Below are 15938 nucleotides of genomic sequence, written 5' to 3' on the forward strand. Positions count from 1 at the left end.
GGGGTTTTCTCCCATAGTTATATATCCTTGATCTCTTCTGGCACTAAGGATTTCATTATGAGTAATTGTCCTACTCGGGTTATATCCATTATAACATCCTTCCTGCTTTCACTAACCCTAGGCCCCCATCACCTTCCCAGTCATTCATTAAATATAAATGAATGAATATATATATATATATACTGCCGAAGCGAGCACAATACTCAGGCCTATGATTCCACATCTTTCCATATCACTCTATGCAATGAATCTTCTTTCCCTGTCTTTGCCAACAAGCCTAGGGTGTAATGCAAAGACAAAACTACAAGATGTCAAGTAAGTTATATCACTTATTACACTGACATGCATATATGTTAAAATGCTAAAGTACAAAATTAATACCCATTATAGGGTGGCAACAAAATGGAGAAATAGGAACCACCAGGAATTTGCTCCTCCATGGAGACAAAGATGGACCAAATTACCTTAAACAATGCTCCAGAAGCCAAGAAAGAAAACACAACACCCCCAGCATGTACAAATGAAGAGACACATGGAAGAGACAAGGGAAGTTTGTGACACTCGCCCACAACAGGTTCTCAACTTCCCTAAAACTTCGCGTCAACAGCATACGTAAACTCTTACCTCTCCTCAGGAAAGAAACAAATTAGTGACCTGTATATTCAGTGACCTGGCTTCTTTTCACCTGCCTGACATGGAAAACAGAAGAAATGACAGCACCCTCTGGATGCATTGTGGTGTCTGCTCAGAGTGAGCATTTGCTCAAACAAGGAAGAGACTGAAAAAGAGAGAGGAAGGTATCAAAGCATTCTAAAGAAGTAACTCTATTTTCTTACTGGGAAATTACAAACTCAGACATGACTAATGCTCAGAAATGTGTGACAGGCCCCAGAATTGCTATTATTTGTATACTCCTAAAGAAACCAAGTCCATAACTCTGGGCAAACAGGCTATTTTCTTTTAATTCCCAAATACCTCCTAAAGATCACAAGGCATACAAAGAAATAGAAAAATGTGTTCCAATCAGAGGAAGAAAATAAATCCCCTAACCTAGGTTAATAAAGAACTATTCATTGCAAAAAAAATGTATTAACTGCCTGACACAGTATTCCAATAACCATCATAAAGCTGCTCATAGAGGCAGAAGAGAAAATAGTAAATAACTCAAGGTTATCATCAGGAAAACTATGCATGACCAAAATATAAATCCAAAGAGACAGAAAAAGAGAGAGAGAGAGAGAGAGAGAGAGACAGTATAACATCAATGAACCAGAAATAAGGAGCTGAAGAAGAGTACAATAACTGAGCTTAAAAATTCACTGAGTAGTCAGCAACAGATTTGATGAAGAAGAAATAATCATACATCTTAAAGACACCTTTTCTAAATTCTCCACTGAGGTGAGCAAAGAAATATGTGGAACAAGACAGAGGCTAAGGGACTTGTGGGACACCAGCAAGTGGTCCAATATACACATAAGGGAACCTCATGAGAGGAGAGCCACATAGATGGAAAAAAAAGAGACACATTCAAAGTCGATAAATACTAAGTAGGATAAATATCAGGATATGAACATAGTCACACAGTGTAATTAACCTATCAAAAATCACATGTGAAAAGAAATTTTGAAACAAAAAAAAAAAAAAAAGAAATTTTGAAACAGCATAAAAAAGCAACTCACCCTGTACAAGAGAGTTCCTATAAGACTACTACTGGGGAGGGATCCCTGGGTGGCGCAGCGGTTTAGCGCCTGCCTTTGGCCCAGGGCGCGATCCTGGAGACCCGAGATCGGATCCCACGTCAGGCTCCCGGTGTATGGAGCCTGCTTCTCCCTCTGCCTATGTCTCTGCCTCTCTCGCTCTCTCTGTGTGTGACTATCATAAATAAATAAAAATTTAAAAAAAAAAAAAAAAAAAGACTACTACTGGGGAGACGCCTGAGTGGCTCAGCTGTCGAGGATCTGCCTTTGACCCAGGGTGTGATCTTGGAGTACAGGTATCGAGTCCCACATCAGGGTCCTTGCATGGAGCCTGCTTCTCTCTCTGCCTGTGTCTCTGCCTCTCTCTGTGTGTCTCTCATGAATAAATGAATAAAAAAAAAAAAAAAAAAAAGACTACTAGTGGGATCCTCAGCAGACCTGTTAAGAAGAGATGCATGGGATAATATATTCAAGTACTGAAAGATCAAAATATAGCCACCAGGAATATTTTCCCTGGCAAATTTGTCTTCCATAGATATAGAAATGAAGATTTTCCAAAATAAAACCCAAGTTTACCCATAAACCTGTCCTACAAGAAATGTTAAAGGAATTCTTTCTAGATGAAATAAAAAGATTCTAAGCAGTAATTGATAACACATGACAACATAAATCTCTCTGCTAAACATAAATATTTACCTAATTATACCGTTGCAATTAGGCAGCACATGTCACTTTTATTTCTGATACAGATTCTTTTAAATAAAAGTATGTCATAAATCTAGGTAATAAAAATTACACAACATAAAATAGAATTTGTAATATAGGTAACAAAGTGCGTGCAAGTGTGAAAATAATAGGTAGAAGAGTTTTGCATGCAACTGATGATTTTTTCATCGTTTGTTTCACTTCTAATGTGTTTTAAGTAATCTCTAAGGTCTCTACAATGAAAATACATACAGAAGACAAAAGTTAATGAGAATGGCACCAAGGCATACCATGGGTATAACACCACAATTAAGGATAAAATTTAATAGCAAAACGTTATACAGAGGTATAAAATGTTTCAAAATTACCTTGATATCAAAGAAGTGTTTCTCTCATGCAAAGAGAGTAAAATTCACCAATAACTAGATAACATCATTATGACAACTCTGCTAGACATAATACAACATTCACTGACCACTAACCAAGAGAAATAAACAGAAGTCACAGACTATGTATGTGTGATATACAAATCCAAGACAAACATACACATAATTTCATTGGCAAAAGGCTTAAGCTTATTCTTATTTGAGTGACACTCACACTGTCTTTAAATGTACTGTTGTGAAAATTCTCATCCTATAACATAATACACGAGTAAACCTGAAACCACAACTCGCTAATGTGGTAGACTGTTCCAGAAAAAAGGAAGCACATTACTATGGAATTACCAAACCAGACTAAGATAAAATTTAATTCTAGTAATTCTACTTAAAAATTTGATATACTGGGCAGCCCGGATGGCTCAGTGGTTGGGTGTCTGCCTTCAGCCCAGGGTGTGATCCTGGAGACCCGGGATCAAGTCCCACGTCGGGCTCCCTGCATGGAGCCTGCTTCTCCCTCTGCCTGTGTCTCTGCCTCTCTCTCTCATGAATAAATAAAATCTTTAAAAAAAAAAAAAAAAGAACGTTAAAGAAATGTATTACATTATTATTATATTCCTCCTATACAGAATTTGAGGCTGTAATCCATTCTTTAAGACTGAGGACACAAACAACACCCTCATTTCTATTTTTTTTAAAGATTTTATTTATTTATTCATAGAGACACAGAGAGAGAGAAGCAGAGACACAGGCAGAGGGAGAAGTAGGCTCCATGCAGGGAGCCCAATGTGGCACTCGATCCCAGGACTCCAGGATCACACTGAGCCAAAGGCAGATGCTCAACCACTGAGCCACCCAAGGTGTCCCAACACCTTCATTTCTAAGTAAACACGATGAAAGTTGTAAAATACGCTGACAGCCACTGTATGTAAAATTAATATTTGGGATTAAATTCAGATGCAGTGTAAGGAAAATAAAAGAAAAATGTAATGATTAATTTTCCCTAAAGTAAAATTACATTTCTAAGCAAAAGGTCTTTTTAATATGGGGATTCTAGGGGTGACTGGGTGGTCAGTTGCTTAAGCATCTGTCTTTGGCACAGGTCATGATTTCAGGGTCCTGGGATCCTGCTCCACTTTGGGCTCACTACTAATCAGAGAGTCTGCTTCTCCATCTGCCTCTACCCTTATCCTGCTTATTGTCTTTCTCTCTCAAACAAATAAATAAAATATTTTAAAAACATATAGGCACTGGGCAGCCCAGGTGGCTCAGCGGTTTAGCACCTGCCTTCGACCGAGAGCATGATCCTGGAGACCCAGGATCGAGTCCCACATCGGGCTCCCTGAATGGAGCCTGCTTCTCCTTCTGCCTGTGTCTCTGCCTCTCTTTCTGTGTCTCCCATGAATAAATAAACAAAATCTTTAAATAAATATATATATGTGTGTGTGAATTTTACTAATTTTCTTCCTCACTTCTTATAAAGCACATGCCCATGTCCTTTCAGAATTCTGATCTAAAAAAAAATCAGAGATAAGTCTCACATGTAACTAATTAGAAAATGAAAGTGAAACACATAACAAAGTCAAAAGAACTTGATATAAGACAAAATTATAATATGATGCAATTATTAACAAATCAGGCAACATGGGACACCTGGGTGGCTCAGCGGTTGAGCATCTATGCCTTCCGCTCGGGGCAAGATCCTGGAGTCCTGGAATCGAGTCCCACATCGGGCTCCCTGCATGGAACCTGCTTCTCCTCCCTCTGCCTGTGTCTCTGCCTCTCTTTCTGTGTCTCACATGAATAAATAAATAAAATCCAAAAAAAAAAAAAAAAAGTCAGGTAACAAGACCTTACTAAAGGCTACAAGTTCTGAGTTCTAAGTGTTCTGTCTCCCCTATGGCATTTATGATGGATGAATTTATGGGACGCCTGGGTGGCTCAGCGATTGAGCCTCTACCTACACCTTCAGCTCAGGGCGTGATCCTGGAGTCCCAGGATCCAGTCCCACATCAGTCTCCCTGCATGGATCCTGCTTCTCCCTCTGCCTAGGTCTCTGCCTCTCTTTTTCTGTGTCTCTCATGAATAAATAAGTAAAATATTTTTTAAAAAATGATGTATGAATTTAGGAAACAAGTAGATACATTACATTATTTCTCCAATGAGGAATGGAACACATAAATTGGGGATTTCTAATATTAGTTAATATGAAGAAAAATTAACTTTTTTTTTTTTTTTTTTTTTTTTAGAAAAATTAACTTTTGAAGGGAAATAAAGCATTAGATTTTCTCATTTTAGGGAGGTGCTTTGTTATCTAATGAAGGTGCTAAATCTCAATTTTGCAGCATGAAGTTTAAACCATCTAAAATATTAAAAAGGATAAACCATAAAATATTAGATATCTGTCTCCAGTGTTCCCAGGATTTCTGCATCAAATCTCAGTATGACTACACCTACTCTGAGACACATTTCTCCCATGACAAAAAACAGAACTTACAAAGGGCTAATAAGCATAGAGATCCTCAAAAGTAGGGATTTTTCTCAGGGCTCTCAGAGCAATGGAGAAGCTCTCAGATTATGGTGACCCTTCCATTCCCAGAGGAGTCTCCTGGACCTCTCTGTAGATGTGATGGACCATCACTGGAGCTAAAGGAGAGTCCTTAGTGAAGGTAAGATCATGATAATGTTGCATAGCAGATGTCCCTCTGTGAGAGGGAGAAAAATAACACAAGGCTTCTCAAACTCATTTCTATTCAAGGAGACCTATTCCAATCACTGTTTAAGGTCTATCTTCCCCCTTCACATGTGGACCTCTGCTTCATTCATTCCCACCTACCTGGATGGAAGGCTGCTTTCTCCTTTCTCCTCATATCCCAGAGCTGCTTCTCTTGCTCCAAAAAGATGACCAGGTCTGGCCTGGACACATTGAGACCTGTTGATTAGAAAAAAGGAAAATGAGTATTGCTGGAGAGCCTAACTTTTAATCATGATTGTGCTCAGTCAGCAGAGAAGAAGGGACATTGTAGAATTCTAGAAAATGGTTTCCCAAATCATGTTACCCAACAGGTCCCTTTAGAACACAGGAAACATTTCTAATGATTACATCCTGACTCCACTTACAAGTACTACCCTTCACAGTGAGTGAGAAAATAAGAGTATAACATGTGGGCAGTATCATTTTATGCCACTCAATGTTTAGAATTGCCACTCATCTATAGAAGTAATGATGTTCCCTAAAGGAAGGGAAAATACAGCTGAAAAGGACACATCATGAAGATTTTTCTCTACGTCTAGAAACCCCTCATTTCCCATTCTGCCTGGATCTGAATTCCAGTCATTCAAAGAGGGTAACACCCCTTCCTAGGGACACTGTTCACATGAAGGAAGAACACCCAGAGCATAGTTAGGGAAATCTGTAAGAAGTCTCCTCACCCAAGAAGAGGAGGTGTCCGTAGTTCTCTAACATCACATCCCTGTACAATTCCCGCTGAGTGTGGTTCAGGCATCCCCACTCCTCCTGAGAGAATTCTATGGTCACATCCCTGAATGTCAGCAGTCCCTGCAATAAATACCACAGTTACCATGTGGCCACAGGCAGAGTTCACAGTGTACCTAAGATGAAAGAGGGAGTTAATGTCACCAGCTAGACCCTAAGACATGACCTTCCCTGCTTTGTGACTTGAGTAAAAGAAAGACCTACGGGATGGAGGACTGAATGATTGAGAACCTCCACTCCCAGAAGTCAAATATATCAACTACACAAAGGTGAGAGCCCTCCTTGTCCAGTGAAATTGATGGGATGTGGAATAGGAGCCCATGGTCAAGAAAGAATTCTTGAGACAATTTGATGTGAAATGTTGGGGTTCTGGAGTGAATGATGAAGAAAGAATTGTTTAGATCTCTTTGGTGCAAAAAATGAGACCTTATGAAAGCATAGGGTCAGGACCCATGTCTAGAAAGAAATGGACTGGGACTGGGAGCAGTGACTCATTATGTAGCTCCAAGTGGGGAGGGGGTTAAGGATTGTGAACTCTGTAAGGAATTTGGAATATAGGTTTCCAGGATCTGGACATCTTAGTTGGTGTTATGATAATTTCCACTACTACTATCCAGTAAATCCTTAGTCATGAGACCCTTCAGATATAGATCAGTGGGCCATATGCTTAGAGGATGACAGCCTACTTTTATTGGGGAGATGGAGATAAAGGAAGTTTCCAAACCAATTTTCATATGTTAAAGAGGACTTAATAGGATCCTGAAGGTCTGGCTACTGTTAAGCTAAAGTTGCTTTTTGCCTCCAACAAAACATTAACATTGAGGCATTCTTGAGGAATGTCACACTCTGCCTGTCTCGGGTTTTTATCAATGGTTGAAGGAAATTTAATCTTATTCACACTTCTTTTGACTTTGTTCTCCTCATCAGAAACTACAAACAAGGAGTGACAGGATGACTCCTTCGGTTCAGAGTGGGCCTGGGTTGTGATCAGGGTGTGATCCCAGGGTCCCCAGATGAAGTCCCACATCAGGCTCCCTGCATGGAGCCTGCCCCTCTCTCTGTCTCTGCCTCTCTCTCTGTGTCTCTCATGAATAAATAAAATCTTTAAAATAAATAAAATGTTTTCTGCATATCACTAATTACATCTAAGATCCTTACAAATGATAAGAGGGAAAATATGACCATTATAGGGAAGGAATCTGGCAGAGAGCACCAAGCCAATAAAACCTAATCATTGTATAGACACAAATTCTTATCACACTCTAAGGCACACCGCAGGACACACCATCACTGGTGCTTTCTTGTGGTCAAAAACAGTAACTTAGAATATAAATTTGATTACAAAAATACAGTGGATTTATACCCAGTATAGTTTCTGTAGAAACTTCTTGTAGGCAGCAGACTTGAGCAAAGGAATATAGAAAGGGACCCCAGTGACCCTCTGGTTGACACAGATGGGACCATCAGGGGACCCACTTCTAAATATCTATATGCCCTCACTAACCAATGGACAACTTACAGCCAGGTACAGGTACCATAAAAAGGAAAATTCGAGTGACGCCTGGGTGGTTCAATGGTTGAGCATCTGCCTTCAGTTCAGGGCATGATCCTGGAGTTCTAGGATGGAGTCCCACATCAGGGTCCCTGCATAAAGCCTGCTTCTCCCTCTGCTTGTGTCTCTGCCTCTCTCTATATATGTCTCTCATGAAAGAAAGAAAGAGAAAAGAAAATTTTTTTAAAAAAAGAGAAAATTCGCTAAGTCAAAGAAAGAGAAGAAAAGAAAAGGAAATCTTTTTTTTAAAAAAGGGAAAATTCGCTAAGTCCACTAACTCCTCACCTTTCCCTTTTATTTATTTTATTTTTTATTTTTATTTTTTTGTGATAGTCACAGAGAGAGAGAGAGAGAGAGAGAGAATGAGGCAGAGACACAGGCAGAGGGAGAAGCAGGCTCCATGCACCGGGAGACCGATGTGGGATTCGATCCCGGGTCTCCAGGATCGCACCCTGGGCCAAAGGCAGGCGCCAAACCGCTGCGCCACCCAGGGATCCCTCACCTTTCCCTTTTAAATGCAGGCCCCACCCATTGTGTCCCTGCACAAAGCCTTTCCACGGGAATATTCAACAAAATTCTATATTTTTTGTTCGGCCTCTGAATTTGTTTCAATGCCCACTTGATTGCCTTCCACCCAATCATCAATCCTTGTTTGGGGTCCCCATCTAACTGGCAGAGACAACAGGATGATATACCAATTTCCATCTCTGTAATAGCTAGTATATTTTATTTTCTTATTTTAGTTTTAAAGACTTATGTATATTTTGGAAGGAGGACAGGAGGAGCACAAGGACAGAGACAGAACCTCAAGCCGACTCCCCTCTAAGCTCAGAGCCAGAAACAGGGCTGCATTCTAGGACCCTATTATCATAGGGTCTGAAAACAAGAGTGTGACACTTTTAGTGACTGAGCCACTCAGGTGACCCTCTAGTGTATTTTAGATAGAATATCTTTTTCAGAGATGCCTGGGTGGCTCAGCGGTTGAGTGTCTGCCTTCAGCTCAGGGCATGACCCTGGAGTTCCAGGATTGAGTCCCGAATCCGGCTCTCTGAGTGGTGCTTCTTCTCCCTATACCTATGTCTCTGCCTCTGTCTCTCATGAATAAATAAATAAAATCTTTTAAAAATATATATATATTCTTCACATTCTAAAGAGCAAGACTCTTGTGCCCCCCTTTTTAGTATGAAAACATTCCGAGTTATTCTTGACCTCATATCCATTGTGTTTATTTGTGCATTTTCTTATTCCTGGGCTACACAGAGCTGATAAAGTATCCAGATGGGACCTAAATGAGAAATATTTTCCTTCACTGATATTCCAGGTACAGACCTCATCAGTAATAGGAATGTTGAACTCAATGCCTTCCCCTATAGATCGATCTATCACAACGGGAATATTTTCAATACTTGCAGGACTTTAATTCAAAGTCACAACTGTTGATGGCCTATTGGAACCCAGGTGGGAGAGCGGAGAGAGGAGGCTCTGGGATATAGGGATTAATGGAAGCATTCTAAAGATCTAACCTTGAGTATCATTTCTGAAAACGTTTTAAAAATAGGAGAAAGCATCAGCCAGAAACTTCAGAACTAGAGGAATCAACTATTGCAATTTCTAAATGCAAGGAATTTCAGGGGGGGGAAATGACATGGCTTCTCCTGGGACAGAAGGCTTACCTGAGAACTGGCCATTTCTTCTTTCACCTCGTCCTCTAGACTTCTTTCTCTTGAGATATTTGTGGAAAACTCACAGCTTCTTTTCAAGAAAATGCCTTCATAGCCACCAAAAGAGCCTCTTCCCCAGTAAACGCCCCCCTGGAGGCAGGACCATAAAATGCAGAAAAGATGCACCTTCCTAGTCCTTTGTGTCGGAGCTATTCGGAAAACTATGAGCTCCTATTTGGAGACCAATCCCTGACTTTTCCTTCTCTGCTTCTCCCCCCACCAACAGAGGCCCACACTTTCAGCTACAGCTTCAGAACCGTGTGCTGCATGGACCTGACCCACCCAAGCTCACAGAGCAGAGACCCCGTAACCTGTCCTTGTTACGTGATCTCAACTCTCCTAAAGTAAATGGAAGCACATGTGCTTAAACCTCCCTTCACTCAGAATCACCTGGAGCCATTAATTAACACAACAAAATGGTGTGATTTCTACCCACTCCAATGGAATCTGAAGGGGAGGGCACCAGTTAACGATCGTTTTTCAAACGCCACAAGTGATCCTATTGGGAAGCATTTGGGGAGCTGACCAGGCAAACCACAGTAACCAAGCCTGTGGTTGTGACCAGATTTAGATTCCTGCCTTTTCCACTGATCAGAGTGTCTGGAGATTGACACATGTTCCCTCTTTCTGCTGCACTGAGGGAGAACACCCTAGCAAATGGAGCTTTCCCATATAAATGTAAATATCTCTTTCAAAAGAAAACTCAGGATTTCCAAGCTATTCCATAATCTCCCATTTATTTAAAATAACTAGCCTAGGGGCACCTGGGTGGTTCAGTCGGTTAAGTGTCTTCAGCTCAAATCATGATCTCAGGGTCCTGGGGTGGCCTCACATTGGGCTTCCTCCTCAGCAGGGAACCTGCTTCTGCCCCTCTTTATGTCCCCCTCTCATCTTCTCCCTCTCTCAAATAAATAAAATCTTTAAAAAATAAAATAAAATATCAGCCTAAAATAATCCTTATGATGAAGTTTTGGAATATAGGTGAGGTCTGGAGCTGATGACCAAGAAAGAATTCTTGAGATGTCCTTTGGTGCAAAATGGTGGTTTTATTAAAGTATGGGGACAGGACCTGCGGGCAGGAAGAGCGGCTGCCCTGGGCCTGTGAGGGGTGGCTGATTATATACCTGGGAGCTTGGGAGGGGTTTGAGGATAGCATAGTCTCTAAGGAATTCTGGAAGCAAGGTTTCCAGGACCTTGAAGGGGCTAGCTATTGTTGGGAAAAGGCCACTTATTACTGTCTAATATAACCTGAGTCATGAGACCCTTCAGATGGATATTGGTGGGTCATGTGCTTGGGGGATGATCGCCAACATGTACCTTGGGGGTTTAGAGATAAAGGAAATTTCTAAAGGAATTTTTATATGTTAAAGTAGGCTTGGAGGCTCCTGGGGGTCAGGCTAAGATTGCCTTCTGCCCTTAGCAAAGTATGAACAACGAGGCAATTGAGTCCATAGAGGAATGTCCCTCTGCCTGTTTCAGTCACTTGTCAATGTGCTGCCCCGGCTCATGATTTGTCCTCAACTAGCCCTCTGTTCCCCATTAGTAATGAATTGCCTTCCTGGAGTGGCAATGCATTGTGTAACATACATTTGCTCTTTCCTTTTTCTGTGAATATATGTCTCCTGTTTTGAAATTGGAAATCCTACCTCCTTCTTCTTAGGTCACAGTGGCATGAAAGCAATATGCACTTGTCTTGGAGGTTCCCATAATTAAGAAATTATTTTTTTTCTCTTGCTAAATGGTTTACATCATTTTAATTATTAGATTGGCCAAAAAATTGAGAATGTAGTAAAAAAAAAAAAAAAAAAAAAAAAAAACCACGTTTTCTTCTCCTAACATTCATTTTGTTGTATAGATCGACCTTCTCGCTTCATACCCAGAATATAACCAGAAGACAGGTGGGGATAAAAGAGGAACAGGCAGCCCGGGAGGCTCTGCGGTTTAGCGCCGCCTTCCGCCCCGGACGTGAATCTGGAGACCCAGAATCAGGCTCCTTGCATGGAGCCTGCTTCTCCCTCTGCCTGTGTCTCTGTGCCTCAGTCTCTCTCTCTCTCTCTCTCTCTCTCTCATAAATAAATAAAATCCTTAAGAAAAAAGAACAGTAGCTTTATTGCTTTGCCAGCAGACGAGGCTGCAGCAGGTCAGGATCTTCCAAACTGCAAGCCCACCTAGAGGAAGGGGCTGAGTTTTTGTGGGGAAGTTTGTGTGTGTGCTGCCAGCCCTGTTCGTCATGCTTGCTCTCCCAGGTTAAAATTTTCTCTTAAGATATCTGATTTACAGAAATGTGATACAGTATTCATTTGTAAACAAATTAAAGCATCAAGTTTTCTCTCTACTTGAACACTCTGAAACTCAAAATGTCTCTAGTAAGTACTCTTCCATGGCAATCAGTCATTTGCATCAATGCATTAAGAATATGTTTTTGTAAAAGGACACCATCGGGGGAAGAAAAAAAAGGACACCATTGGAATCTTGGTTATTTTATGAAGGCTTTCACTGGAATGTCATATTTCAGAGACATACACAGACTCAGATATGACCAAACTGCTCTAAGGAACTAAGGTTGACTTTATGAAACATGGAGCCACAAAGCCACTTGGAAATATTGGCCTGATACCTTGCATAATTACAAAGTTCCCAGCAGCCTCACCAGGTGAGTAAAGAATGTCACTTCCTGGCAGGTGCAGGAAACTCAGGATACTTTGGGGACCTCATGAAGAGGAATCTACCCAAATCTACAGATATTGCAGGCATATCTGATGACAAATACTTGGCTTTGCTTGGCTTCTGGCCTGGAGAGGCTACTAAAAGTTCAACCTAGAGATTCCTTATAAAAGTTCCAGCATAATAAAAAAAAAAAAAAAATAAAAAAATTCCAGCAAAGCAGATTCTAAAAGATCTAATTTTTATTTTATTTTATTTATGATAGGCACACAGTGAGAGAGAGAGGCAGAGACACAGGCAGAGGGAGAAGCAGGCTCCATGCACCGGAAGCCCAACGTGGGATTCGATCCCCTGGTCTCCAGGATCACGCCCTGGACCAAAGGCAGGTGCTAAACCGCTGCGCCACCCAGGGATCCCAGATTCTAAAAGATCTATATGATCAATCATTATTCTTGCTGAGCTTAAGTAAATAGGCCAAGTTTATTAAAACTGGACTTGTTTTGCAGACAGGCCAGCCCTTATTTGGCTACCTCTGATTAAAAATGAGGGTTATTGGGGCACCTCAGTGGCTTGGCTGGTAAAGTTTCTGCCTTTGGCTCAGGTCATGATCCCAGGGCCCTGGGATCAAGCCCGGCATCGGGCTCCCTGCTCAGTGGGGAGTCTGCTTCTATCTCTCCCTCTGCTGCTCCCCCTCCTGGTGCTCTCTCTCTGTCAAATAAATAAATAATATCTTAAAAAAAAGAATTTGACTTAAAAAAATGAGGGTTATTATAGAGAGCAACTATGTCTTCAATAACACGCCTTCACAAATGTAAAATTCTAGTTGTGATTGTCTTTGTTTACCTAACCTTGAACAACTTGACGTAAACCTCAGAGAAATTGCCACAATAGCTCATGTATAGACAATCATCTTATTTCTTATTCTGTCAGGATAACAGGACCCCATAGGCATATGATTATTGAAACAGCTAAAAAAAAAAAAAAAAAAAAAGAATAGGATTGCTTCCTCCAAAATTGTGTAACCCAGCTAGCACTCTAACCAATTCTCTATGGCTAGGATGACAATCAGTTTCCTAAAAGCCAGAACATACCTCACTCTAGGGTTAACTATGAACTTAACAGAGATAATGGATGACCCTATTTTCTTTATGATTGAATTAGATGATACATTTAGGGATACCCAAAACTGTATGACTGTCTTCTAATATGACCCAATGGCTATGCCACTCTAATTCATGGCCAGGCTTTGATAGGCTATGGCTGGATAGGCCACTGTAGTCTAGGCTGTGCCTGGATGCACAGATGCATTATTTCCATTATCACCCCAGCCAACCTTCCAAATTTAAAACAGCAGTGAACACATTTTGTTTCACTGTTATGATTACCTAGTATCCATCTTTGTTCCCTCTTTGAGACCAGAGGATGTTTGGAACATAGAACTCTTTTTTTTTTTTTTTAAGATTTTATTTATTTATTCATGAGAGACAGAGGCAGAGACACAGGCAGAGGAAGAAGCAAGCTCCCTACAAGGAGCCCGACGTGGGACTCAATCCCGGATCCCGGGATCACACCCTGAGCTGAAGGCAGATTCTCAACTACTGAGCCACTCAGGCGTCCCGGAACATAGAACTCTTAATAAGTACATGGTCAAAGCCCTAAATGACACTCAATGTAGCATTTCTCTATTAAATACTAAAGTAACACAAACGTGTGAAGCAGTTTTACAAAATAGATGTTTTAACTGTTGCACAAGGTAGAACTTACACTATCATAACGGAATGCTGTGTGTATACATTCCAGATTACCACAAAAATCTATCTGGGCTACTATCTGACATGAATACTCAAATTGGTGCTTTAAATAATACCTTTCCTTTAGTGGTTGCTTTAAACTCCTGAACTGGAGGAAAATTATTAAAGGTCAACTGTCAAAAGTCTTCACTTTCTCAATTTAATATTAACCTTGTTTTGTGATTTCTCGTGTCTCACTGCCTACTGCGAAGACTCCTTCACTGCCATAACTTCCAAATGACAGATGATCCTATCTTCCCAAGGAGGTTCATGTGTTGTCCTCATTGGATTCAGCTGCCTTCTCCTTTTTATAACTCCCCAATATATACCCCAAGTGACCAATATTGACCCACAGGTAGGGACATTTCTATGCCCCTACTCGGCAGGAAGAAGTTACAGAAGATGAGACCTTCCACTTTCAACAACCTCAAAGATTTAAGGGTCAAAACTGTTCAGGGGGGAAATGATGGGGGAAACAGGACTAGCTAAGGACAGAACACAAGCCCAAAGCAACACATTGACAAGTTCTTGAAACAGGCAGAGGGATATTCCTCTATGGACTCAACTGCCTCAATGTTCATACTTTGCTAAGGGCAAAAGACAATCTTAGATTGACCCCTAAGAGCCTGTAAGTCTACTTTAATGTGTAAAAATTCCTTTAGAAATTTCCTTTATCTCTAAACCCCCAAGGGACATGCTGGCAATCATCACCCAAACACGTGGCCCGCCGATATACATATGAAGGGTCTCATGACTCAGGTTTTACTAGACAGTAATAATTGACCTTTTCCCAATAGTAGTTAGCCCCACGAAGGTCCTGGAAACTTTGCTTCCAAAATTCCTTAGAGAGTATGCTATCCTAAAACCCCTCCCACCTCCCAGGTATATAATCAGCCACTTCTCACAGGCCCAGCGCAGCAGTTTTTCTTCCCAAGGGTCCTGTCTCTGGGCTTTAATAAAACCACCATTTTGCACCAAAGATGTCTCAAGAATTCTTTCTTGGTCGTCGGCTCTGGACCTCACTTCATCAATTATGATATAAAAAGTTAACCTATGGTATCAGCTATCTTCCTCATAGAAGTCCCCATCAAATTGATTGTTCGTATATATATATGAGCCTCACAAAAGAAGGAAATAATTCCGTTTCGGCCACAGAATAAACCTAGAGGACGTTTTTTAAAGTTCTGTTGAAGCCATGCCTGCGCCCCTCTGGCCAATTTAGTAGTCTGTAAATTTCAGCATGCACCTTTAGCCTGGGTGAGTGATGAAGTAAACTTTTCCTTGAATATGTGTACGTCATTCACTGTTTCCTAGAAAGACAGGGACTCCAACCTTCATGCACAAGGTCCCCGAGGGCACCCATACACAACCTCCAAGCACTCCATAGCGTCTGTAGGTGGCACCAGTGGGTCTACAGGCATCAGCAAGTGTTACAGACTACCCTGCTTCCCTTCTACTGATTAGCTGCCCTCAAGTTTCTTTAAAATTCTGAGGACCACCAAAATCCTTGGAGTTGGTTCTTGGACAGGAGTCCGTCTTCTACCCAAGTGGTTGGCCTCCTAAATAAAGCTGAAGTTCCTTTCTAACCAAAACCCATGCCTTGTGTATTGGCTTCATGAAGGAAGGGGAGCTGGCTTGGGGTTTAGGGGGAAAATTGTGGGATCCTTTAACGCAACGGGAAGACCATTCTTGTGATGCTTTATGGGGTAATGTAAAATTAATTGAGGGAGCAGAGGAACAGGACTTGGGCTCAGAAAGAGTGACTTTTATTTTATATTTTTATTCTTTTTAAGATTTTATTGGAGAGAGAAACAGCAAGAGTTGGGGGGGAGGCACCTGGGTGGTTCAGGGGTTAAGCATCTGACTTCGGATCAGGGCATGATCCTGGGGTCCTGGAATTGAGTCCCACATCAGGCTCCTCACCAGGAGCCTG

General features: G+C 41.2%; 1 protein-coding gene across 4 annotated transcripts in view; it reads right to left on the reverse strand.

Moving 5' to 3' along the window:
* Nucleotides 1–2411: 2411 nt before the first annotated feature.
* LOC112645044 (KRAB domain-containing protein 5) overlaps nucleotides 2412–15938 on the reverse strand; it is a 46755-nt gene continuing 33228 nt past the window's right edge. Inside the window, exons 1-4 of one of the 4 annotated variants that reach the window (XM_049108100.1) lie at nucleotides 9504–9899; nucleotides 6215–6341; nucleotides 5619–5714; nucleotides 2412–3343 (exon numbers count right to left, since the gene is read on the reverse strand). In XM_049108100.1, the coding sequence (XP_048964057.1) occupies nucleotides 3327–3343; nucleotides 5619–5714; nucleotides 6215–6341; nucleotides 9504–9518 (255 nt within the window). In that variant the 5' untranslated portion in view covers nucleotides 9519–9899 and the 3' untranslated portion in view covers nucleotides 2412–3326. Of the gene's footprint in view, nucleotides 3344–5604; nucleotides 5715–6214; nucleotides 6342–9503; nucleotides 9900–15938 lie in introns of those variants that run through there. The other 3 variants (XM_035712762.2, XM_035712761.2, XM_035712763.1) reach the window with 3 other exon arrangements.

This window comes from Canis lupus, chromosome 1, assembly GCF_003254725.2.
Source record: "Canis lupus dingo isolate Sandy chromosome 1, ASM325472v2, whole genome shotgun sequence".
Lineage (NCBI taxonomy): Eukaryota > Metazoa > Chordata > Mammalia > Carnivora > Canidae > Canis > Canis lupus.